Below are 24586 nucleotides of genomic sequence, written 5' to 3'. Positions count from 1 at the left end.
GATTAGATGGACCATTGATCTATTTAGGGCTCTTGTTAAATATTTAGATACCTTCAAATGATCCGTACCTTATGGCGCTTGATGTCACATCAGGGTCATGAGCAGTCACCTGACCAATTACAGAGTCAATGGCGGCATTTTCATGCACTTCTAGCAGGTAATCCGGTGATGAAAAAACGGGCGGTTCATCAGCATCCTCTACTACAATCTTGATTGTTGCCGTATCCTTGAAGGGCCCCACACTGATGAAACGTTGATCAATATGAACATTGGTCGCCTCTATCTTCATAGTATAGGATTTTTTGCTCTCATAGTCCAGGGGCTGTTAAAATGGACAAAGATAAATGTCTTCTGCTAGCAGCTGCAGCAGCACAACAAACACATACAATGTCAAGCAGCCTAAATGGTTATGCATTCCAGCCCCACTTGCTGAATTTTAAAGCCCTTGCTTCCCACTCCCTTTGTTCTGGCCTGTAAATTTTTGCAGTTTATTGATACCTATTTATTGGGCAAGCCTCAATGAAACCCTGAGTCCTTTGTCTTTTGTGCTTTTTTAAAGACAGGAACATGCACACAAACTCTCACTAAGGGTACCATCAATATTCAGCCTTCGCCATGTAATTTTTTTTAACTGCTAATGGCACGACTTGCATACTAATCGCATACCTAATCAGTATTCTGTTAGTTGAAGATAAGGAGTAAAGGGGGGGAAAATGCCTTGACTGGGCTGTGTAAAATTTTTAATACTTGTGGAAGTGTGTGAACAATGTACAGACTTGGAAATGATTATGGAAAGGCATTATTCAGGACAATTTAGATCTAATCGTATAAAAAAAGGAATATTACTACACATCAGATTCACCACGGTTTGTGAGAATATATGTGCCTTACAGTAGCTGTCATGTAGCTTTATCTTTTGCTATATTTACAAAGGACAACAGAAAAAAAAGATATGAGAATTTTGAGTTGCGATGCTTAAAACCAGCTTTGGCTTAAATTGGACTGCTATGCAAATTTTGAACATGCATTTGATGTGGTCTCTCTGTGTTAATCCTGCATTGACAATATTTGTACATAACAGTATGAGCGCACTGTTGTTACTTTACATCTAGCCATTGAGAACAGTCTTCCAGAATGTTTCCTGTGAAATATATTTTCTATTTTGTGGGACTCTGAAACAGCTGAAAACAATAAAGGATTAGGATTGTATGAAACATCCCAAGTTATGTTGAAAATTCAACAAGACAACTGGCATGAATCTGGTCTAAAAACCCTTTCTGATATCATATTATGAGATCTAAGGGAGAATTTTTACAATGTTCAATTCCAATGGAACCTAACAACTTATAAGGTGAATTGTATTACATATACCACACACTAGATATATGATGGCATTGTGAAAGTCCAAAGCTTGCTTTCATATTTTTGAAGTGTTCCATTGTATAGCAAATCCAGAAAGTGGTTGCAATTATAAAAACTGAAGGATACAATTTACTCTGTGACTCTAAAATACTTTTGTTAGAATTCCTCGAAGATACTGTGTGAGAAAGAGGTTCAGAATTTATCTTAAATTTGATTATAATCACTCAATCTGCATCATCTCAAAGTGAAAAAAAAGTCAATGCTCTGTGTCTAACAGATTGGTACCAAAGAATTTGGGATATAACATTCATTTCTAAGCTAACATATTATAGAAGACCAGACCCCAGTTCTCAAATTATTTGATAAATGGATATTATGTGGGATGCACTGGAATAATACATGGATAATGTTCAGTCCTTTGTTTTTTTTCTGCAAAATCACATTTTCTATAAAATATTTTTAAACATTAAAAAAGAAATATGTTCATTTATGCTTTTGTCTGTATGGTGCCATCGTCACATGCTAGAAGAAACCCATTTTTTTTGCAATGCACAAATGTATTGATGTTATCAGATGGTTTGGTTATGCATTGTGTTCCCCGTTCAAAAAAAAATGCAGATGTCTCTAAGCAGTAGGATGCAGACTGAATTATAGTATTTGCTGTTACAAATAAGTGACCCAAAGCAACAGAAAGTCTGAGAATGTTATTGTGAGATGGGGCGGGGAGGGGGGGGCATTGAGTGGACATACAATTAAATCAATTGTAGTTTCCTGTGTGGTAATCTAGAGTTGGAAAAAAAAATAGTATCTGCAGTGAAAACAAAATCTCAGTGATTCACGGAATTTCTCTACAATATGACAAATTGTGAATATGAATATTTATTCATTTCATGGATGCACATCCCAATGAGTTATACCTGTAAAATGGCAGGTGAGGAGTGGGGGGGGGGAGGATGCTATGCAGGTTTTTTAAAGCATCTTCAGTTGTCAGTTCTATGATAATCCTGTCTGCAACAACTACAAGAACATCTCCACATGTATATTCACAATCTAACCTTCTCATGCCTCACAATGATTAAAATTTCAGGCATGCAAATTTGTCAAGCTTTGGAAAGATATGTAAATTTGCATTACAATGTCCCATGGAAAAGACCAAAAAAAAAAAAGGAGAGAGAAAGAAGACACAGAAGTATAAATCTGCAATGCAAATACGAAGAGCACAAATAGAAATCACAGAACTCTTTCAGGAAGTCTGAAAGCTTAAATATATATTCTTACTTTCAAAAACTGTGTTGATTTTTTTAAAGATATGAATCCAGCTCTAATGGGACTTTGCAATTCTTAGTAAACATGACAAGTGCTTGCTTCTCTGTCGACTCGGAAATTACTAACCATTTGTACCTATGAATCGGTGGCTGTAAATCAGCATATTCACAATTTGCCAATCACACATCCTGTTGCATTTTCGCTGTTTCAAATTCAAAACGATACTAGCCCCAAGCATTCCTTGGATTAGTTCTGTGAACATCACACTGACAATATGTTCTCCATTGTTTGACTGTGGGTCTACGATGTATGTATGCATGTATGCATGTATGCATGCATGTATGTATGTATGTATGTATGTATGTATATTTATGCAGTATATTTATGTATGTATATTTGTGTGTGTGTGTGTGTGTAATTTATTTGGTATTTTGATTTTTTAAAGACAATAGTCTAAACTTGCCATTTGCCTAATCGCAGCAGGTAAACACTCACCCTATCCTACCCTTGAGAACTTGAGGCGTGGGGAAAAAAATGGCAGGAAATGGCCTCCATCGTGACACTCCAAGAATACACAACTGTTAAGAGTTGAGGCAGGCTGAGGCTATGCACCCAGTCAAAACCAGAGTGAACCTTTAGAACAGCTTCAGCACTCGAGTGACCAATAGATTGCCAGCAACTGGGCAACCCTACCTTGGTTCCAAAAGCCAAATGGCACAACCACTGTTTCTCTCTGATCCTTGTCTCCACATACCTGTGCTCATTATTAACACCATACTCCAATACCAGTTAGCATGAAGTTAAGGTGACGAGCCCCAGCAGTGAGAGAAGTTCCCTGGTCCATCCGCCTGGTTCCACTCAAAGGTGTTTTTGTTGAGCAAATTCCTTTGCCCTCAGATGCCTTAGTTTCCCAATCTAACTTGCAACATACAATATGCACTAGTATTGCCAACAATATTTATGGTCTTAACAATCTCATGGAGAACAGGCTATAAAGATCTCCTGTTGCTCAAGAGCTACATAAAATAGGTAGCAGGGAAAAATGATGTCATTCTCCCATCCATTTTTGGATGAAACTCCACATTTCTTTCCCACTCTGTGGTGACCAGCTGTTCCCACAATAGCCAATTAAGGCTGAACAGGGAGGAGCAGTTTCATGAGCTAGAGCTTGACTTCGTTGGATGGCACTGATAAAACTGGTTTTCCCGACTACCCTTTTGATTTGGCACAAAACAGTCAGTAGCTCAGCCCCGCATAACACTTATTTTGAAATGAGATTGGTGTTTAAACAGGGTTTCCAGCTAACCCTGGCAACTGGTAGGGATGTGGGAAGGACATACCGGTAGCAAGGAGGGATGCACCAGCATTTCAACATCACTGCCATCAATGCAGCAATGTAACTTCCGGTGCTTGCTGGAAGTGACATCATCACATCACAATACAGGGACATTCTGGTAATTGGGCAAAAAACCCTTAACATTAGAAGCCATTTCTACTGAAGAAATTTTGCCCAAATACACAATGTCCCCACTGGTGTAGTCCCCCCTCCCACCAGTTAGCCCCAACCCTACCAGTCAGCTGATTGGTGGGGCGTAGGGCCAGGGCACGGGATGGCAAACTTAGGCCCAAAGGCAGCTCCTATATTCAAAGAGGCAGGAGCCGGGCTTATGACAGAAGTCCTGGGTTCAAGGTGCAAAAATACTAACTGTACCTTATGAGCTTTTTAGTTTAAATCACTTCAACAACAGAAATGTTTCTCAGTGAAATAAGCAGGGCTTTGTAGCATTTCACTTGTGCCCCCAGCAATAAAATGAAGCAAACTAAATGAGCTTTCTTTTAGTTGAGGAAACTGAAATTACAAAATGCATTTTCTGGTGGTCATGGTATATACATTTCCACTTATATATCAATACGGATCTGTAACACTTGTAGCTTTAGGTTATATATTCCAAATTGTGAATGATTGTGAAACTTTTAAAAGTTCTACTAAACTTTTTTCCCCCTTGATATTTGTTGTGCAGCTTAGAATTTCTGACCCGGATGTAACAGTACCAAGTAATAGAAAGGGTTGGGAAGGCTCCCTCGGTGCTCACTACAAAATCCAGCAGTACAGAAAGCCACAGGGGTGCCAAGAGAGAAAGGAACAGCTGGCACACAACAGAGAGCCAACAGCTTCAGGAACTATGAATAGAGAAAAACTGCAGAAGGAATTGTGTTGGCTGGGAAACTAGGTTTGACATAGATTTGAAGAATATATATATATTTCTTTGAAGAGAACTGAAACAAGTTTAAAAGAGGAATCAATGTTCCTGTCAATAATATCTCATTTTTATCCTGGGCAAAGAGGTTTTGCAGGTTTTTAGTACTGTTTCAAAGTCCTGAAGAACCTGTTTCACCTCAAGAAATGGTAGGACGAAAGATGGATATGCACACACTGCGAAGCAAAGCCTGCCTGATATTACATGCAGCACTCCATCTGTATCAAGCTTTCCAGATCATCTGAAAGATGAAGGATTATGACATGATAGCAGAACACCTGAAATGTGGTTTCAGCCAGAATGACAGAACACACACACACAAACACACACACGTTTACAATGCCCCCTGAAGCAGAGTTGCAATCTAGAAGCCCACTGACTTTTCTTGCATCAAAGCATGGGGATACTTTATAGTCTCAGAGAAGAAACACCAAGATCCATACCACAATCTTTCATTTTGTTGCCATTTACCTTTCTCAATCTCAGAATGCCTTCCTGAGTCTGGGAGTCAGAGGTGATTTCAAATATATCCATTCCATCTCCTTCGATAATATCATAGAATGATTTAGCATTCTCACCGATATCCAGGTCATTTGCTTTAACCCTTCCTATTGGATCACCAATAGCAATGTCTTCCGACACTGAAAAATGATACAAACCTGAGAGGAAAAAACAAACACACACACACGACAATATTAAATCAGATTTCACATTCTTTTTCTTCATTTCCTAATGGAGGCTATCTGAGTCTCACAAGTTATTACAGTCATTTGTTGACTGGTTTATTTACTCAGAAGTTGCTTAATGTGTTCATGGAATAACACAAAGATGGAGAATGGTGTGGTGTGGACTTACATTGTCACTTATAGACTGCAAAGACTAAACAGACTGTAAAGTCAACTTATAAAATGATGGAATCTTTGGATTTCGCCTGCAGAAGTGGTTTCCAACATGGGATACACATACGACCCAGGCGTATGTGCCAGAACTTTTGGGGAGTTTGAAAAAAATATGCAATGGGCTTGCTAATTTGGGTACAATTTTAGGAAAATGGATTGTCAAGTGATACTTGAGTGAGAAAAGGTTGAGAATCAAAACTTTGTAGCGAGTGGGGAGTGGGGTCTTGATGATCAGGTGAAATGTCAGAGTGGTTTCAAGAGAAGCCAAAAGAGTTTTTGGTATTGAGATGAGCACAGTTTCTCAAGGCTACCTTGCACATACCTAATTCAAATCTCAGGAAGCGAGACTTAACAGGTTTCAATTGGGTTTCAGACACAGTCGTTTGTATTACATCTCAGGTTTCTCATTAGTCAGGGAAGGAATCAAAATTGCTCAGTTTAATGACAGATCTCTGTGACTTTTAGTAATGATCTGGAAACCAGCAAAGCATGGGTAACCTCTCGCTCCGGCACACATCTAGAGACGGCCTAATTATGCATGCTTCTTGGTAATTTTCCTTGTTTCAGAAATGGATAAAAGGTGAAATTATCAGTTTCAGGCCTGCTTATCACTGAAACCAATCTTACAAAAAACATGCATACCTGATGAGCCAAATACACTTAAATATGGGCACAGGAACCTATTCATTTCATTTTTTTTCCTTTTGAGGGGCAAACATTTACTGGTATCCTGATGCACTGTAATTGTGAGGACTATTTGCATAGATTACAGCTGGTTATGAACTTGTGAATGCTTATAAATGCTGAAGGCAATCCATTTCGGGACAGTGTGTTTAGCGCGAGTGCCTTACACATATAAAAAAAGGATTCCATTATCTGGGAGCTGACAGATGACTTACTAATCAATTATGTTTCACTCTTGCCCAGATCAGAGACTGCCCCAAGAAAGGGAGTTTGCTGGAAGAAATTAGAGCGTTCTCGATGTATGTTTCTCTCTAATGGGTTAGGAAAAAAATTGCGAGAGAGAGTTTCCATTTCTGAATAAGGTATGCGGGGATATACAAGTGAGTTACTTCTGTGGAGTAAAAGACACGACCAATTAGTGGCTAAGTGGAGATTGGCTTGTATCTGAAATCTGTAGGAAGGCATCATGTGCCCAAGACAGAATCAATGAACACAATGTTCTGGTCTTTCTGTATTTTAAAAGATAGCAGGGTATTGATTCCCTTCAGAAAAACTGTGAGGGATGAAGTCAAGAACTTAACCTTTAGGGCCAACTTAATAAAGCTTTGAGAAAAGTTTAAGGTGGTAGACTGAACAACGAATTAGAAAACTCCACCTGGTACTAACTCAACCCACTTCTTGCTGATATAACAGACTACCAGGTGTATAGCCAACTACTGATTAATCCAGCGTGGTTCATACTTGGATAGGGAAAAAGAAAAAGATGAAGAGTTTGAAGAAGAGTATGGATTCATACCACACTTTTCTCAACCATAAGGAGCCTCAAAGCAGCTTACAATCTCCTTCCCTTCCTCTCCCCTCAGCAGACCCCTTGTGAGGTAGGTAGGGCTGAGAGAGTTCTGAGAGAACTGTAATTAGCCCAAGGTCACAGAGCAGATTTCATGTGGAAGAGCAGGGAAAACAAATCCAGTTCTCCAGATTAGAATCCACCAGCTCTTAACCATTATACCATGCTGTAGACCTGCACCTTGTCCTGGAAGGCTATGAACACTTTATGGATACAGTCCATTGTCATGACAACATTTGGAAGTGTTTAAGGCATGGATAGGGAGCCCGCTCATCCTTTTCCATGGAGAAATGTACATGTTCCTGCAGGGGCGACAGCATGTGTAGCGGAAATGGCTCACTGCAGATTGGGATACTGGCAACATCTCAGCCATGAACATCTGGAATGATCCTGTGGCTAGGTACTAGTGGGACAGCCATGGGGAGGGGTGTCTGGCCCTGCAGCAATTGACCAATGGCTTCATATAGGCCTTGGATGGTAGCCCTGACCAGGCAGAACTGTTCCAGGCAGGTGTAACTGAGGCTATGCAGTGTGCAGATGAACACATGGTAGCACCTGGCATGATGCCTTCCGTGTTGTCAGTGTGCCATTATGGATATCAGTAGGCTGCAATGCAAGTGGGGAACAAGAAAAGTTCCACTCTGCTAATGGGAAAATGTAGTCTGAGACCACCCCTATGACTCACCTCGACCAGGCAGTAGTTCACCATCACAGACCTGAAGAGTACTCCCACTAATTTAATATATCTGACTGTGCAATCAGGCAATAGCTGCATAATGAATTTAATATTCCTTTCTTCAATAGTACCTACTCGAGTTAAAATGGATATAGGTGGGCTTGTCTATGGCCCACTCGGCATGGGCCGCTACAGCGGCTTCCCACCAGCATATATGGTGCCAGTGGAGCCTCGGGGCCATTCATATGCTGATGGGTGAGCGGCCCCAGAGCGGCCATGGCCTGCGGAGGTGCCTCTGTACAGAGGTGCCTCCGTTTTCTTTCCCCACACTTACCTTCTCTCCTTGCAGAGCTCTGCAGGGGATGGGAGGCAGGGGATGGGAGGAAAAATGGAGGTGCAAGAGGCGCCTCCAGCCTGGTGTCCTTTTGCACGGCGCCACCAGGGAAACACTGTTTCCTAGAAGCCTCGCTTACTGAATGAGGCAGGAAAACAGTGGTTCTGCCCCGGTGGGTGGGGGGAAAGAATAGCTCTGCCTCGTTGTGGAAGTGGCAGTCATGCAAACAGCTCCCCCAGGGATGGCGTTTTTACTGGCCCATGAAGAATTCTGCCTCTGTGTTGTAACTCTCATAGGGAGATCATCTTATCTCTTGCATGGAGGAGCAGATAGCAGACTGTAAACATCATATGTGAGCACTGGTTCACCATGTACATGTGGTAGTTTTCATCACAAAGGAAAGGGGAGGAAGAAATCACAGTACAATGTGTTCATATGACCCAAACCTCACTATTACATGGTGAACGGGTGCTTATCACAAATCTACTACATAACAACTATCACATGCAATGGTCTACCATGACCTCAGTGTGGAAGCCATGTTGATAGACAAGCCTTCAATTGAAGCTTGTGTGATATCAAACCGACAATCTATAACCTGAGTTATATAGATTATAGATTACACTTCTGCTAGTTCAGTATTTCTAAGATAATCATGCCACTAACTTCTTTTCATAGCCTCTTTCACCAAAATTGTCCACCAAAACTACCAATTAGAACCGGTTGAATGATTGCTCCTTCGCACTTTCTCCCATACTTTACTGCTTGGTGTACGGGGATCAGAGCACAGACTATTAGCTTATCTTGTACTTTTGACTGCAGCCTCTTTCGCATGAGTGTAACAATCTGCAAAGTAATTAGAAAAGCTCGAGAAGCAGACAACAGTGGTCTTCCAGTTACAAATTTAGAACTCCTGTGCGCTGCACATTCTCAAACAAGTGTCTCTCTGCATTATGGGAATACGGATCATCTGAAAAGTCTCATCTGTAGATTTTTGTATCATTAAGGGGGGTGTCACCTTACATTGGATCCTGCTACAACACAACCCATGTAACACAACCTGAAATACAAACACAAGTCTGGCATTTCATAGAATAATGAGAGGGGGAGGAGGACTGGTTCCAGACACACAGTTGGCATGTTTGTCTTGCATCCCTTTTTTATATGCAAGTGTTTAGAGTTCCTCACACATGTAGGAGGGAAATGCTCATCTGGGAAAAAAGGTTGATTCTTGTTCATTTGTTTTGCCATGCACATTCGACTCCTTGCTCTGCATCTCATGTATATTGCTACTTGCAACTAACTTAAATAGTTTGCGCATCTGAGCACCACTCCTGTCATGGATTTGAAGATAGCTGATGGATTAAATCAAGATAGACAACAAAAGCTAAGTTGTAATAAAGGTGGTTAAAGATTCCTAAAATTATAATCCTGTTTTAACTAAATTTATGATATTCCGTTTAATGTTATATAACTGCATTGCTTCTGTACTCTAATGCTTGAAAAACTCTCATAACATGTTTTATACTTTTGTAATCTGAGGGGAGGAGGGCTTTGGCTGATGTATCTTTGTATGTGTATATGGCCTAGATAGACAATTCCACGTTATCCAGTCCTACTAATTGGATCCAGCCCCGGATTCTCAAAGCTTAGCACCATTTGAAACAGTAGGAGGGGCCATTGAGCCCATGGGTCCAGCACTGAGAAACTCAGATGCATGACGCCATTATATGATGCTTCTGCTTTCCCTTGCATTTCTGGTCTTGTATCTTGTTACAAGAATAAATATTATCTCTTTTGAAATTCTCTCTCTCTCTCTCTCTCTCCCCCCCCCCCCAATTTATTTACTGGCATGCTGCAACAAACTGGGAACTAGTTATATATAAGATTGGTGAATTAATTATCCCAGCGACATGGTCCAACTCTACACGATGCTTTTTCAAGTTATAGGCCTGACACATGCATCAATTCCCCTGCATTTCTTCCCTCCCCAGTTGTTGCCATATTATTTATTATCTTTTCACAGACGACACTGATTTCAATTTCTTCCTGCTACTCTTTTGGGGGTATGGATATGGGAGATACCACTTTCATCAGTTTCTTATCAGCACTTCCTGTGTGTGGGCATGCCATCAACTCACAATTGACTACAGGGTTTTCAAGGCAAGACACGCTGTTTTGACATTGCCTGCCTCTGTATCACAGCCCTGGTATTCTTTGATGGTCTCCCAGCCAAGTATTAACCAGGATGGACTCTGCTTAACTTCTGAGATCTGACAAGATCAGGCTAGCCCTGGGTTGTGCAAGTCAGGGTCCGTATTTCCTATTAGCTGACTTCCATCCCTGCTTCAAGTCCTCTGGAAGTGAGGCTGATTTTAACAACAGATGACACTTTTGGGGGTCAGAGTGGGACAGGAGAGATCAACAATTTTGCTTCTCCTTCATGAAACTTCTAATATATGCCATCACAATCCAGCCACTTTTGTGGTTTTCATTAGCCCAACAGACCTCAAACATCATCTCTCATAACCATTCAGTTGCTCTGACACCCTTCCAGAATACTGTGGCTCCAATGTAGGTAACCACCCCACACTTGCTGCACTGAAAACTGTCACAAAGAATTTAACCTTTTTCTCCACTGCCTCAGTCTCCCATTACCAACCCTCTGCCCCTTTGTCATTCACAGGTCCCATGGTTGCCCTTAGGCCCCTTCCTCCACACATGCAGAATAATGCACTTTCAATCAATTTTCACAACTGTTGGCAAGTGGATTTTGCTATTCCACACAGTAAACTCCAGCTGCAAAGTGCATCGAACATGCATTAAAAGTGCATTATTCTGCATGTGTGGAAGGGGCCTTACAGTTTCACAACCATCAGTCATCTGAATCTACCCACATTCTGAAACTCAAATAAACACTGAACTTTTTGAAGGCTGTATTCCGTTGACAAAAATGCGACAATGAAAGATTGGCAGGAGACCAGTGGTGGGGTTCAGCCGGTTCGCACCACTTTGGCAGAACTGGTTGTTAAAATGGTGCTTCTAAACAACCAGTTGTTGAATTATTCGAATTCCATCACCGGAAATGATTTGAATCCCACCACTGCAGGAGACTCACTTTGAGTCCAGGTGAGGCATAATAATGTTTTCATTATTTTATTAAAATAAATGAAATGAATAATTCTGATGAATAAGCCCGGGGCACTTAAACCAGCTCCCTCCCATTTTAAAATAACTAATATATATATATATATATTTTCCAATCCAGTTCCCCCTCCTCCTTGCAATATTTTAATCTTCTTGGCTCAACAAAAGAGGAAGAGGACAGAAAGATCAGTCGGCTTAGTGGATGGCTACTCTAGAAAACTCTATTAAAATACACCTATTTCAAACAAAATCAATCCTCATTATAATTCCCTCCCCCCCCTCCCTCTTTGATGCAGACTACAAAGCACTGCAGGAAAAGCTCAGCAGGATGCCAAATCATTTTAACCTAACCCAGCAAGACGTACACTGGAACCATAGAAGTAAATATGGATTTTGAATTAAAGATCAACAATTAACCAGACCCAGTCGCATTCACATTTTTTTCCTCCTCTCATCTCCAATTAGTCACTGCTTTCTTTCTTTTATCAACTACACATGTCTTTTTAGAGGTTGTGTCACCCATCTGCTCTCGAGTTATAACAATAATGAAAAGCGGCATTGAAAATGTCGGAAAGAACAATTCTCCTAACAAAGAAAAGGAGGCGAGAATGCACAGCAGGGTGAGGAGTGGAGAGAAGAAGGTCACCGGTATCGCAGTAAATATATATAAAATATGTCACTTCTGCAGCTCCTGTCTGGTGATCAAATTTTATTTTTTTGTGCATAGGTTCCCAGGAAGAGATATACATACCCAAAAATATGTACACTGAGTCAGTGTAGATTGGCCAGATAAATACTGTCTACTATGACCAGCATCAGATCTTTAGGATCTCAGGAAGGAATGATCTTCCCTTACAGCTGCTGAGATCCTTTACCTAGAGAGGCCAAGGATAAAATTTGGGACCTTCTGCATGAAATACCCATCCTCCACCAATGGACCACAACCTGTCCCCCTGATCAATAATCAAGATAAACTGAATGAATGGTCTTATAACAGCATGGAGCAGTGATTAAGAGTGGTGGGCTCTAGTCTGGAGAAATGGGACTCTTATCTGGAGAACCAGGTGTATTTCCCCACTTCTACATACGAAGCCTGATGGGTGATCTTGGACCAATGAGCCACAGTTCTCTCAGAACTCTCTCAGCTCCACCTACCTCATAAGGCGTTTAGTGTGGGGAGAGGAGGGGAAGGAGTTTGTAAGTTACTCTGAGACGCCTTACAGGAGGGAAAAGTGGGGTATAAATCCAAACTCTTCTTCATTGACTGTCATCTTGGCACCCGTGAGTGACACAATGCCTGCCACTGGGTTTCCTAGAGCCCATTTACTTGTTAACCACAGCAGCAGCAACAAAATATTTCCCTCAAAGAAAAGAGGTACCCCTAGCTGTTCTGTGTTTTGTTGCAGAAGGAAGAACTTCAAACATATCCAAGATGTTTCACCTTTTTGTCTACATGGAATACCCATTCAGAAAGACAACTGCCTTTGGGCTTCTAATCATCTAACATTTAGCTTAGCCCAAGAAACCACATTTTATGGTGGCATATACTCTGTATATGCCACCAAAGTTCCCAAAGACTCTACAATAGTGGGGGTTCTGTTATATCAAGACAGACTATTCCTTATTGCATTGCCTGCTTGACTTGTGGTTTACCAAGGTCAAACCCAAGAAAGGTCTTTCCAAGGATCTGCTACCTAAGTTGTTTTTAACTGATAATACCATTTTGCTGCTTCTGAAAGTAACACACATTGTCTATGAAAAGATAAACTCAACAACAACAAAAACAGTGTGATGTGCATTCAGCAAGGAATAAGGAAATGGTACTTACTCTGTGCAAATTTTGGAGGATTGTCGTTAACATCAGTGAGGGTAATTGTCACGGTTGTTGTCCCGGAGAGGCCACCCATATGCCCACCCATGTCTTTTGCTTGGATGACAACAAAGTATTCCTCTTTGGCTTCCCGGTCCATGTTTGAAAGGGCAGTTTTAATAATTGCTGGAAGAGAAGAAAGAGAACACAAAACAAAGGGATGGAATTACATCTGGGTTCGCAAGGGATCCATGAGGAATTCTGCATGTGACGGACAAGCAATTTGGAAATTTCACATGAACATGCGACACTGTCTTCAACTGAGTTAGACAATGGTCTATCAAGGTCGGCATTGTCTCTCCAGAGTCTCAGTTAGAGGTCTTCTATGTCACTTTCTATCGGACAGTCCCATCCAAATTTGACAGTGCCAGGCCACAATGCTCATGTGGCATCGCTCCGTCACTCCTATGGAAGTTCCCCAGTGGTGTGGGGAGGCTTCAACAGTAAAAAAGCCTCCCCACCACCAAGAAGCCACATCTGGGCTGGATGGACTTAAGCCACATTTTTGGCAGCGTAAGGCCAAGGCTCAGGCCCTGTCAAAGGTCAGGAGGGAGATGGCTAATGTCAGCTCCTCCCCTGGCCACACCCCCAACCCACCCCTGCTATGCCAATGATGGCAACAGGTGCCCTGAGACACTGGTGCCACATCTAGCGCCATGTCCCAGTGTCAGGGAGAACCACGGCAGCAGCACACTGGTAGAATTGCCCCTCCAGGGGATGGCGAATCCACTGGTGTGACCATGCACCCCTCCCATGAGTGGATCCCCCACCTTTGGAGGGGTTCTGAAGCTTCTAAGGAAGCTTCTGGAGATTGAACTTAGGAACTTTTGCATGAAAGGCAGGTGCTCTGCCACAGTGCTCACACTCAACATTAGAATCCCTCTCAATAGTTCATCTGGTATTGTTCTCCACTTCCCTTCACTTTTAACCAGCTCTTAACCACTCTCAACATTCCACAGTGGACCACTGGTCCAATCCAGCATGGCTATGCTTATAATCTTCTCAGCATCCTTGAACATTTTGGTCCTCATTCAGCCATTTTACACATCTCAGTGAGGCCAGGATCTCAGTGGGCCTTTGCTTGACTAGAAACACTGGCCTTGCTGGACTCTTTACTGGCTGCCTCCACTTTGTTTAGCAATTCCGGCAGCAGCAATTCTCTGTTCTTCAGTTTTCTGTAGGTTTCAAGCAGCCAAATGGCATGTGTCAAGGCTGATTTAGGATGGAAAAGCAGATTGACAGGAGAACTAATCCTGTGGATTCTTCACCAATAACCAGCCCCTGAGATCACCTGCTGTTCCTTCTGTCTCTTTGTAGAATTTTAACTGTGTCATCAGCTGCTAGGGATCGGACGAATGTGAGAATGGGCAGATCATTGGAAGTGGTGATGTGTCTGTTGTCATCTACACTGCTAACCAGCCCATAAGTCCACCTGTGGTTCCTTCTGCCTTTTCCATCTGCAGAAAAAATCCTATCAACCGCCAAGTACCCAAGGAGACTGTGCAAGCCCCCTCAAATTCCTCGTGCCTTATGTTATTTTCAGGATACTGAGTTTTAATTTTGGAAAACCACTTCAGACACTAACCTTGGCTAGAAAATAGCATGTAAAGAAACAAAATAAATACAGCACACAAACAAAAGTCCCTTCCAAGTAACAGTGCTTCTGACATAGCCATATCTTGACTATCAAGCACTAACATCTTCAAGTGAATTCAGACCTACAAATTAGGGATAAGACAGTGGTGGCGAACCTATGGCACGGGTGCCAGGGGTGGCACTCAGAGCCCTCTCTGTGGGCATGCACAAACAGAGTCCCCCCCCCCCCACATCTTGGCTAGCCTGGGCTGCCAGGCTCAATTAGCATTAAACCTAAGACCTAGTTTTGGGAAAGCAGTGTAGGTAACCCTGTTAAGTGCTGTTAAACCCCACTGATTTTCATGCGAAGAACTAAAGCGTGATCCTTTACCTGTGAGTAAGCTAGGTTGCTGGCAATAGGGCTTGCTTCTGAGTAAACCCTCCTAGGGTCGTGATTCACCCGTTGGAAGAGTTGCACAGTTGCTTCAAAGCAAAGCCACCGACTACCACCAAGCTTACTCCCGAGTAACGCACGCCTTGGAGCCAACCGTTTTTTTCTAAATGAAAACCTCAGTATTCAGGTTAAATTGCCGTGTTGGCACTTTGCAATTAATACGTGGGTCTTGGGTTGCAATTTGGGCACTCGGTCTCGAAAAGGTTCGCCATCGCTGGGATAAGAGAAAGGCATCAGTTCGCTCATCTGAACGAAATCCAATATATGAGAGATCTGGTAACTGTCCAATAGGGGGGAACACATTTTTGCTGGCTCTATTTTTTTCCCTGTCCTGCCCCCTGCTCCTTGTGCCCACACAAATAACATTTTCTGGGAAAGATTATTTTTTAAAAACACTGCAGGCACATACTTCCGTGGCCCTGAGATTCAGAACTTCTAAGGAAAACATGTCATTGTTCCGAATATTAGAAACAGCAACGAGAGAAAACCGACCTCCTTTCAAAATTAGCCATTGTGTGCCCCAGTTCTTCTGATTTGGATAGGCTTTTAAAAATCAGCAAAGACAAAGAGCACATTCTATTAGTTTGTCACTTTTATGTTGTAATGCATAGCTGTATTTCTGCCAAGCTCCTAAATTTGCAGAAATGCAAACTCGTGGAAGGGGTAATATTTCTCCTTTATCTGTTGTCTCCACGGACACCAAGGAAATGGGGAAGAACATTCTCTTTTTAAAATCAGATTAATAGTTTAATGAGATTCTTCCCCTCTCTCCATGGTTCCCCAACTTGTAATAAGCTAATTCGGTGTATAATGATTCCATCATGATAAAAAATAGATAAAAGGACCATTTTTACATGGGTCCCTACTTTTTTTTTTTTAATTTGACAGTGAGAAGTCCAGACTCAACTCTATGGACTGTGGTTTCCTTTGGATGAAAGAGAGCACAGAAAGTTTATAGGACGTTTATATCATCTTTTCATTTGCTTATGTAAGAGCAGAACTGATTGGAAGACAGTTCCTCAAAGAAGCAACACAGCTACTAATCTGACATTTGAACTCTAAAGAGCATGTGCACCCTAAAGATGCTACAGCTTTGGGAAGGATGGATGTTCCTTATTTATATTGTTGTGAAGAGTTTTGGATATGTGGGTTTGTTTGTTCATGGTTTAGCAGTGCATTTAAATTATGTATGCAAGTAGTATGGATGTGGATCCATTTCAGGACTACTGGGCCCTTATGTTTCTAAACTTTTGTATATACCATGGGAGCTAGCATGGTGTTGGGGATCACCATGGTTGAAGAGCGGTGTACTCTAATCTGGAAAACCAGGTTTCATTCCACACTCTTCCACATGAGCAGCGGAATTTAATCTGGAGAACAAGGTTTGTTTCCCCACTTCTCTACATGGAGCCTGGTGGGCGACCTTGGGTTAGTCACACAGTTCATTCAGAACTCTCATAGTCCCACCTACTTGACAAGATGTCGGCTGAAGGGGGGGGGGGTTTAAGAGAAGGTGATTGAAAGTTGCATTGAGACTCCTTAAAGTAGAGAAAAGCAGGGCATAAAAATCAACTCTTCTTCTACGTTATTTACACATAAGTGATATGTTTAACCTCAACTGAAATGAGATGTAAGGAAAACAGGGTACAAAAATAAGCCAGCATGGTATAACGGTCAAAGTGCTAGAGTAGGATCTAGGAGTCCCAGGTTTTAAACCCTTCTCTGCCATGGAGACTTAGTTACCTTAGACCATGAACTCCCTCTTAGCCTAACACAAACTCACAGGGTGGTTGTTGGGAGGATAGGATGATGAAGAAGAGAATGATGTTTTGGTCTCAACTGGGAAGAAAGCAGGCATAAGCGTCTAAATAAATAAATAACATACGACAATAAAGAATCATAGGCTGGATTCACACAAGAGCAAACTGAAAAAGAAAAGGGTACTTTTCAGACTGAAACGGCAGAACTGAGAAATTCAATATCACCCCACTTCAAGTTTAACCAACTCTAGTAGGGCACTGTCAGCTCTCTGTCTGAATACAACTGAATACAACTGAACTGCCTCACTATTACTCCTCCAAAAACTGACAGGTATCAATTCCCAAAGGCAATGGAGAGAGAAAGAGAGATGTCCAAACATTAAGAAACTTTATCATTTTTTACTACTATTATTATTAAACCTCTGATGTCCTACTGATTACCAAGTGATGGGCCTATTCTCAGTAATTAGAATGCCCCAATTCAGTTGCAATCTAACAGTCTATCAAGAAGGGAGGTTTCCCTTATTCCCATTCAGGATTTTTTAAAAGACAAATCATTTGTCTGTGAAAAAAGAACAAGGAGTTCAAGTGACTGGATCATCTTAGTAATAAGTGATGCGTTAACAGTGTCAAGGGAAATTCAATCTACCAGTACAGTGGGCTTTTAAAATCACGGTGCCCAGGGGTTTCTTTCTCAGGGCGGGAGGAAGGAGGGGGTTGTTTTTATCCAGGCTGTTATATTCTCCAAGCTCTCTGCTGGAGGACTCTGCTTGTGTGGAAGCATTCACAGTGACACATTAATAGCCACATATTCATTTTTAAGCTGATAATTATATAACATGGCATAATAAAAAGGTTCATGGGTGAGTTCATGTAACTCTGTGATCATTAGGTTTCAGCAACCATTTATTTTTACACAGGCAAAGCTCTTTGGAGCCCAACAGATAAGAAGAGTTTCTATCAAAATAAAAGGCACAGAATTTTTTTTTTAGAAGACTGGATCCAATGAAAGACAGAGGATTGCTGCAGATACTTTGACTTCAAATCGTCTCTTAAATAGGACCAAAGTGATGGAGAAGGCCATGTTGTTGGCTTGGGGGACTGTATGGATGAATCTTTGTATTAAAAGTAAAGGATCCATTTGGAATCTGACTGTTGAGGGTTTTCTGGGCTGTGGGCCCATGGTCTGGTAGTTTTTGCTCCTAATATTTCACTCACATCACAGGCTGACTTCTTTGGAGGCACATCACAGTGAGAGATCACCTCACCATGACATTCCTCTAAAGTTGCCAATCATAGAGGCGGGCAAAATGTTAGGAGCAAAAACTGCAAGATCATGGCCACATGGCTCACAAAACACACAAAAGTCAGCTGATTCTGGCCAGGAAAGACTTCAGAAATACAGTTTGGAATATCTTTAAAATGTGAACAGTTACAGAGTGCGCAGGTGGGGCTGGAGTCCTCACCACGTGCAAAACTCAGACATGAGTTGCAAGTTCTCCTCCGTTCTCGTGTGCATAGTACTCCATTCAGATCAGGACATGTAAAGAAGGCCTCCTGCACCATTTCTCTCATCTAAAATGGTCCCACAGAGGATATATGTCCATGATCAAGGATGGCATCTCCGTGCCCTGAGGTAGGGCAGTTGCCAGGGCCTGTAGCTTCTGTGAGCATGAGCAGTGGGAGGCCTTGCAAATAGGCATGGGAAGAAAGTACAAACTGAGGAGGGCATGCAGGTAGGTCAGAAAGAAGCAAGGTGTGAGATGAGGGCCAGGTGGTACACAAAGGAGTGTGGGGACTCCTGCCCATGGGCCCTCAAAACACAAAACTGGCCCTGCTCCATGTGCAACCCACGATTCATATCTGACTGTTGCTATAGACCCCACATCTGTATTATGCAGTGTGTGAATTGGCCATGGAGGATGATGGAGCTGGATGCAACCTATAGGCTACCTAACAAAACATACTTCCTAATGTCAGAACAACTGACAACGATTGTCTTACTCTACATCCTAATCTGCCACATTTTAATGGAATATCAATTGACGTAAGGCACAGGTGTCAAACTTGCGGCCCTCCAGATGTTATGGACTACAGTTCCCATCATCCCCTGCCAGCATCATGCTGGCAGGGGATGTTGGGAACTCTAGTCCATAAAATCTGGTGAGCCGCGAGTTTGACACCTATGGCATAAGGGATCTGCAGGAAATTAAACAGGAACTTTTTGGGGGGAGGGTCTATCAAGTCGCAGCCAACTTATGCTCAGTCTTTACTTATTTATTTATTGTCACATTTACATCTTGCCGGATCAGCCTTTCAGTCCCTCAGGGAAACTAATGAGAAGAAAATGTGATACTAAGCGCACAGTCACAAGAGAATAACAACCAAGCCCAATCAATATAAGCATCATGCTCCATGAAAACACGTTACAGAATCCATCCGTCCCGTTTAACTAAAACAAGTGTTAACTAGGATTGTTACTGAATGTACCGTTTTGGTTCAAAAATGGCACTTAATGTTATGGGTTCCCCTCATTAGGGAACAGAACTGCCACTACATCTTTACCTCGATTGTACCAATTGCATTTGATTAAAAATGGTTGAAATCAATGCCTCTTTTTTGGATTATTTGCATGCAAGTCACAAATAAATGAGTTCCAATGGAATGAAAGAAAGAAATAAGGAACAACTGCAGTAAAAAATGAAAGAAATAGGGAGCAATTAGAGTAAAAATGGAAGGGAACCCAAGCAAATACATGTGTGGGGGAAATGGGAAAAAATTAAAAAGACATCTGACTATTTTACTGAAGATAGGCAGGAAAGGTGCTATTTGAGTCTCTCTTAAAACAATGTTCCATAACCATGGTATCATCAATGAAAAATCCCAATCCCCTTAGACTTCAGTAGGCTTAGAACCATGATCTGGTTAGGATAGCACTATCAGTGAGATGTTGCTATTTTGACTAATGGGATGTGATTTTAAAAAAAAGATTTACAGGAGAATGGCTTATTCAATAAAATAAAATTAAAAAAAACCCTGCTGGTTCAGACCATCTAAGCCAGTGGTGGCGAACCTATGGCACGGGTGCCAGAGGTGGCACTCAGAGCCCTCTCTGTGGGCACGCACAAATAGAGTGCCCCCCCCCCCCAATCTAGGCTGGCCTGGGCCGCTGGGCTCGATTATTAGCATTAAACCTAAGACCTAGTTTTGGGGAAGCAGTGTAGGTCACCCTGTTAAGCGCTGTTAAACCCCGCTGATTTTCATGCGAAGAACTAAAGCGGAATACTTACCTGGGAGTAAGCTCGGTTGCTGGCAATAAGGCTTGCTTCTGAGTAAACCCTTCTAGGGTCATGATTCACCTATTGGAAGAGTTGCTCGGTTGCTTCAAAGCAAAGCCACCGACTACCACCAAGCTTACTCCCGAGTAACGCACGCCTCGGAGCCAACCGTTTTTTCTAAATGAAAACCTCAGTATTCAGGTTAAATTGCTGTGTTAGCACTTTGCGATAAATAAACAGGTTTGGGGTTGCAATTTGGGCACTCAGTCTCGAAAAGCTTCACCATCACTGATCTAGGCCAGTATCCTGTCTCACAGAGTGATCAACCAGTTACTGTAGAAGTCCAACAACGGGACAGAGAAGCCTCAACCTTTACCTGGTGTTGGTGTTTGGCACTGGTATTCAGAGGTTCATAGTCTCAGAATGTGAAGACTCCAATCCAATCTAGCCTAGCCTAAGAATTCATTTACAGGAAGCTTTTCCCAGGGATCAAAAAAAAAAGCTGTGTATTTTATTCAGTAGTGATCGTATTTTACTAACACTTCAGGGAGCAATCTTCTGTTCAGAAGTAGTTCCCATGTCCCAGGAAAGGGTCCTTTGGATTGCAGCCATCATCTTGTAAAGAAGATTAGGCGAGGAGCATAGCAACAAGTGCAAGGCAACTCGGTGAATTTAATGCTTCAATGGGTATCTGAAGACAGTTCTCCACGCGCAGGGCCCACTGGGACCGGCATCAGAGTCTGGAATCACAGGGCAGCTGCCAAGATCCCAACACTGTGATAGAAGCCAATATCACTGATCTCGGACACCTGCACCCTGAAGCCACGGTAACTCCATTTACTGACTTTCTGCAGCAGGAATAAACCTTAAAGTTAATTAGGTGTTTTTTTTTCACCATTAAGTGTCTGACTGATTCCCATACATGGTTGCTGATCAACCCAAATCTGCAGCAATGTTCTCATTTATTTTTTGTGTAGCCACGAAACTGCTCTACAAGGAACTCAAACTTCAAAGCCAAGGCAATCAGATTATGAGTAATTCCAGCTGTAGAAAATAGTATTTTCATCCACCAAAGATAGCCATCGTGGTGTAGTGGTTAGGAGCAGGGGGACTATAATCTGGAGAACTGAGTTTTGATTCCCCACTCCTCCACCTGAGCGGCCGATTCTTATCTAGTGAACTGGATTTGTTCCCTTGTTCCTCCACATGAAGCGTGCTGAGTGAACTTGGGCTAGTCACAGTTCTTCACAACTCTTTCAGCCCCAAGGACATCACAAGGTGGCTGTTGTGGGCAGAGGAAGGGAAAGAAGTTTGTAATCCCTTTTGAGTCTCTTTACAGGAGGGAAAGGGAGAGGGGAATATAAATCCAAACTCTTCTTCTTCTTCAAACGTATTCACTGTGAAGGACTCGGCATCACCAATGTCTACATACACACAAGGATAGCCAGCCCTTCAGAAAGGAGATTGTGTGGTGTAGTAATTTGAACATTAGATTAGAATCAGGAAGGTTCCAGTTATAAAGTTGATTGGATGACCTAGGGCCAGTCATGCTCTGTCAATCTAATCTCCTTTACAGGTACGGTTGCCAGCTCTGGGTTGGGAAATTCCTGGAAAATTTGGGGGGGTGGAGTCTGGGGTGGGTGGGGTTTGGAAATGGGGAGAGACTTCAGGAAAGTATAATGTCATGGGAAAACTGACCCCTGGGTCCTGGAGATCAGCTGAAACCCAAGGAGATTGCCAGCACAACAACCCTACACACAGGATTGTTATGCTAATCAAATGGGGAGAGGCAAATTGTGTGACCTACCCTGAGTACCTCAAAGAAAAGGAAATAGAAGAAGGGTCGACAGGTTCATCTTTCACTTTATTGTAGTTATGAAGACAGCAATGAATTATAATACCTCTACATTTCTGAATTACTTTGACCCTTTTTTTCTCCCATCAGGTACCTTTTTCCCATGTGAAAGTAGCATTTGTTTTTCCAAACAGATGTAAAAAAAACAACAACAACTAGACCACAAGGGTGTATTTTTTTTGCCAATTCAAGTTGTGAAACAGATTGTGCAAATTGCTTAGACTGGATATACGCTGTCCCTGCTCTAAAATATCATCCTACATCTGTTTTGTTTGCTCCTGGGCATAGTCACACCAATACCATTTAAAGAAAGGTTTTTTTTAAAAAAAAAACAGCCTTTAAAAATATGATTCTAATATCAGGAGACAATTTAGAGGCTTGTTTAAGGCCTGAAATGTTTTCTCGAAGTCACATGAGGATTCTAGTAAGGAAGGACCACATTTCCTGCAGTATGATGGTCCCAGAATGAAAGTACTTTGGATGGATGGGTATTAATAGCCCTTTGTGGAAGCAGAAATCTACATTAGACTCCCAAAGAGGTGCAGGAGAGGGGAGGATCCATTGCTCATAAACTGCAAACTCTTCCTTTGCTTTTAATCCCCTAATTAACCATCCCCAGATCAGCCGGATGCTCCAACCCAATTCCTACTAAGACTTGGGGCAGCAGGAGGCATGTCAGGCTAATTGGAGCATCAAACTCTAGAATAAAGTACTTTTTTTGGATTTATATCCCCCCTTTCTCTCCTGCAGGAGACTCAAAGGGGCTCACAATCTCCTTGCCCTTCCCCCCCTCACAACAAACACCCTGCGAGGTGGGTGGGGCTGAGAGAGCTCCGAGAAGCTGTGACTAGCCCAAAGTCACCCAGCTGGCGTGTGTGGGAGTGCACAGGCTAATCTGAATTCCCCAGATAAGCCTCCACAGCTCAGGTGGCAGAGCGGGGAATCAAACCCGGTTCCTCCAGATTAGTTACACAAGCTCTTAACCTCCTGTGCCACTGCTGCTTGTCCTTTTATCTCTACTGGTTCCTTCCTGAGAAGTGGGGTTTGAGAAAGGTACCTCCCCACAAGACCATGTGAAACCTATGTAAATCAGTTTCAGACTTCCGCCAGAACAACACTATGAGGCTCTTTCCACACAGCAAATGTATAGCAAGTTGCAGTCGGGATAAAGTAATCTGTTTTCCTGTTTTCACATGCATCTGTGCAGGAAGCGATTGACAATGAAGGTTGCTGTCACGCCTTTGCATGGAGGCATGTCTATTTTTATTTATTTACCTCCCACTAATGTGTAGCTACACAGGCATGCACAAATGAACTGCCAAAGCCATGCTGATGTCTCACGATACCACTATATGACCATTTGCACCTGCGTGGATATGCAGATGAAAGGCATGACATTTTTTTAAAAAGGAAAGCACTGCCGTATAAAGCACCTCCTGCCCGTCCGTCCGTTTGCTCGCAAGTGGCTGCAACCCGGGATTTTTCAAAAGACTCATGAATAGCACAATTCTCAAAGAAACACAGTTTTGGGAAAATAACATGGGGCGGACGCACTTTAGGGGTGGGATCTGTGCAAAGTGCCCCCCCTCCCCTGCCAAATTGTTTTTTTCCCCATTCTAAACTGATGTTGAATGGCTCGTGTGGAATGGCCCGTGTTCTTTGTTTGCCATTTCTACTGTTTGTCACAGTAACCTGCGTGTGACTATCTGCAGATCATTTTAAAGTCTGATCATTTGTAGACAACTGCCTGAAATGAGTGATGTTGATTCTTCCAGAGCGGAGTCCTAGCAGGTTCAATAACCTCCATGCTTCTTTCACCTGTGGCTGAAACAGGAAATGGGCAGCTGGCGTTCCTGCAATAGCACATTTGACTCCGAGGGCAAGTGCTGATCACTGTACTAGACAGAATATTTTTTATCTCTCCTCTCTCTCACCGCTGCTTTGCTATGAGAGCACTTTTTTAAGTAGCTGTTAGAGCGTCAGACTAAGACTGAGGACTGAAATCCCTGCTCTGTTGTGAAATGTATTGAGCGATTCTGGGCCAGCTGCTCTTTCTCAGTCTAGCCTACCTCCCAGGGTTGTGGTTGGGATAAAACTGGGGAAGAGAATCAGGTTTGCAAGACTGAGCTCTTTAGTAGAAAGGTGTGATAAAAAAGTGGTAGAGGAGGATAATGATCTGACAGATAGAGCAGCTGAACCAATTCTCCTTTTCTGTAGTGATCACAATGTTCTCAACAACAGATTGGGAACCACCCAGTTAAGCATGGTTGCCAGTCCATGTGGTGGTCACTGTGTTGGACTAGGATATAGGAAAGCTGGGT

At 42.3% G+C, this 24586-nt stretch overlaps 1 protein-coding gene across 3 annotated transcripts in view; it reads right to left on the bottom strand.

Moving 5' to 3' along the window:
• The window catches only part of CDH8 (cadherin 8), a 260317-nt gene that overhangs the window by 82213 nt on the left and 153518 nt on the right, over window positions 1-24586 (bottom strand). For all 3 annotated transcript variants that reach the window (XM_048515478.1, XM_048515479.1, XM_048515480.1), the window contains exons 5-7: window positions 13302-13469; window positions 5358-5545; window positions 69-322 (exon numbers count right to left, since the gene is read on the bottom strand). In XM_048515478.1, the coding sequence (XP_048371435.1) occupies window positions 69-322; window positions 5358-5545; window positions 13302-13469 (610 nt within the window). The remainder of the gene's footprint in view (window positions 1-68; window positions 323-5357; window positions 5546-13301; window positions 13470-24586) is intronic.

The sequence above is a fragment of the Sphaerodactylus townsendi genome, linkage group LG14 (assembly GCF_021028975.2).
Source record: "Sphaerodactylus townsendi isolate TG3544 linkage group LG14, MPM_Stown_v2.3, whole genome shotgun sequence".
In the NCBI taxonomy this organism is placed as follows: domain Eukaryota; kingdom Metazoa; phylum Chordata; class Lepidosauria; order Squamata; family Sphaerodactylidae; genus Sphaerodactylus; species Sphaerodactylus townsendi.
Note: the sequence above shows the minus strand (reverse complement) of the source record. Positions and strands in the feature narration are given on the sequence as shown.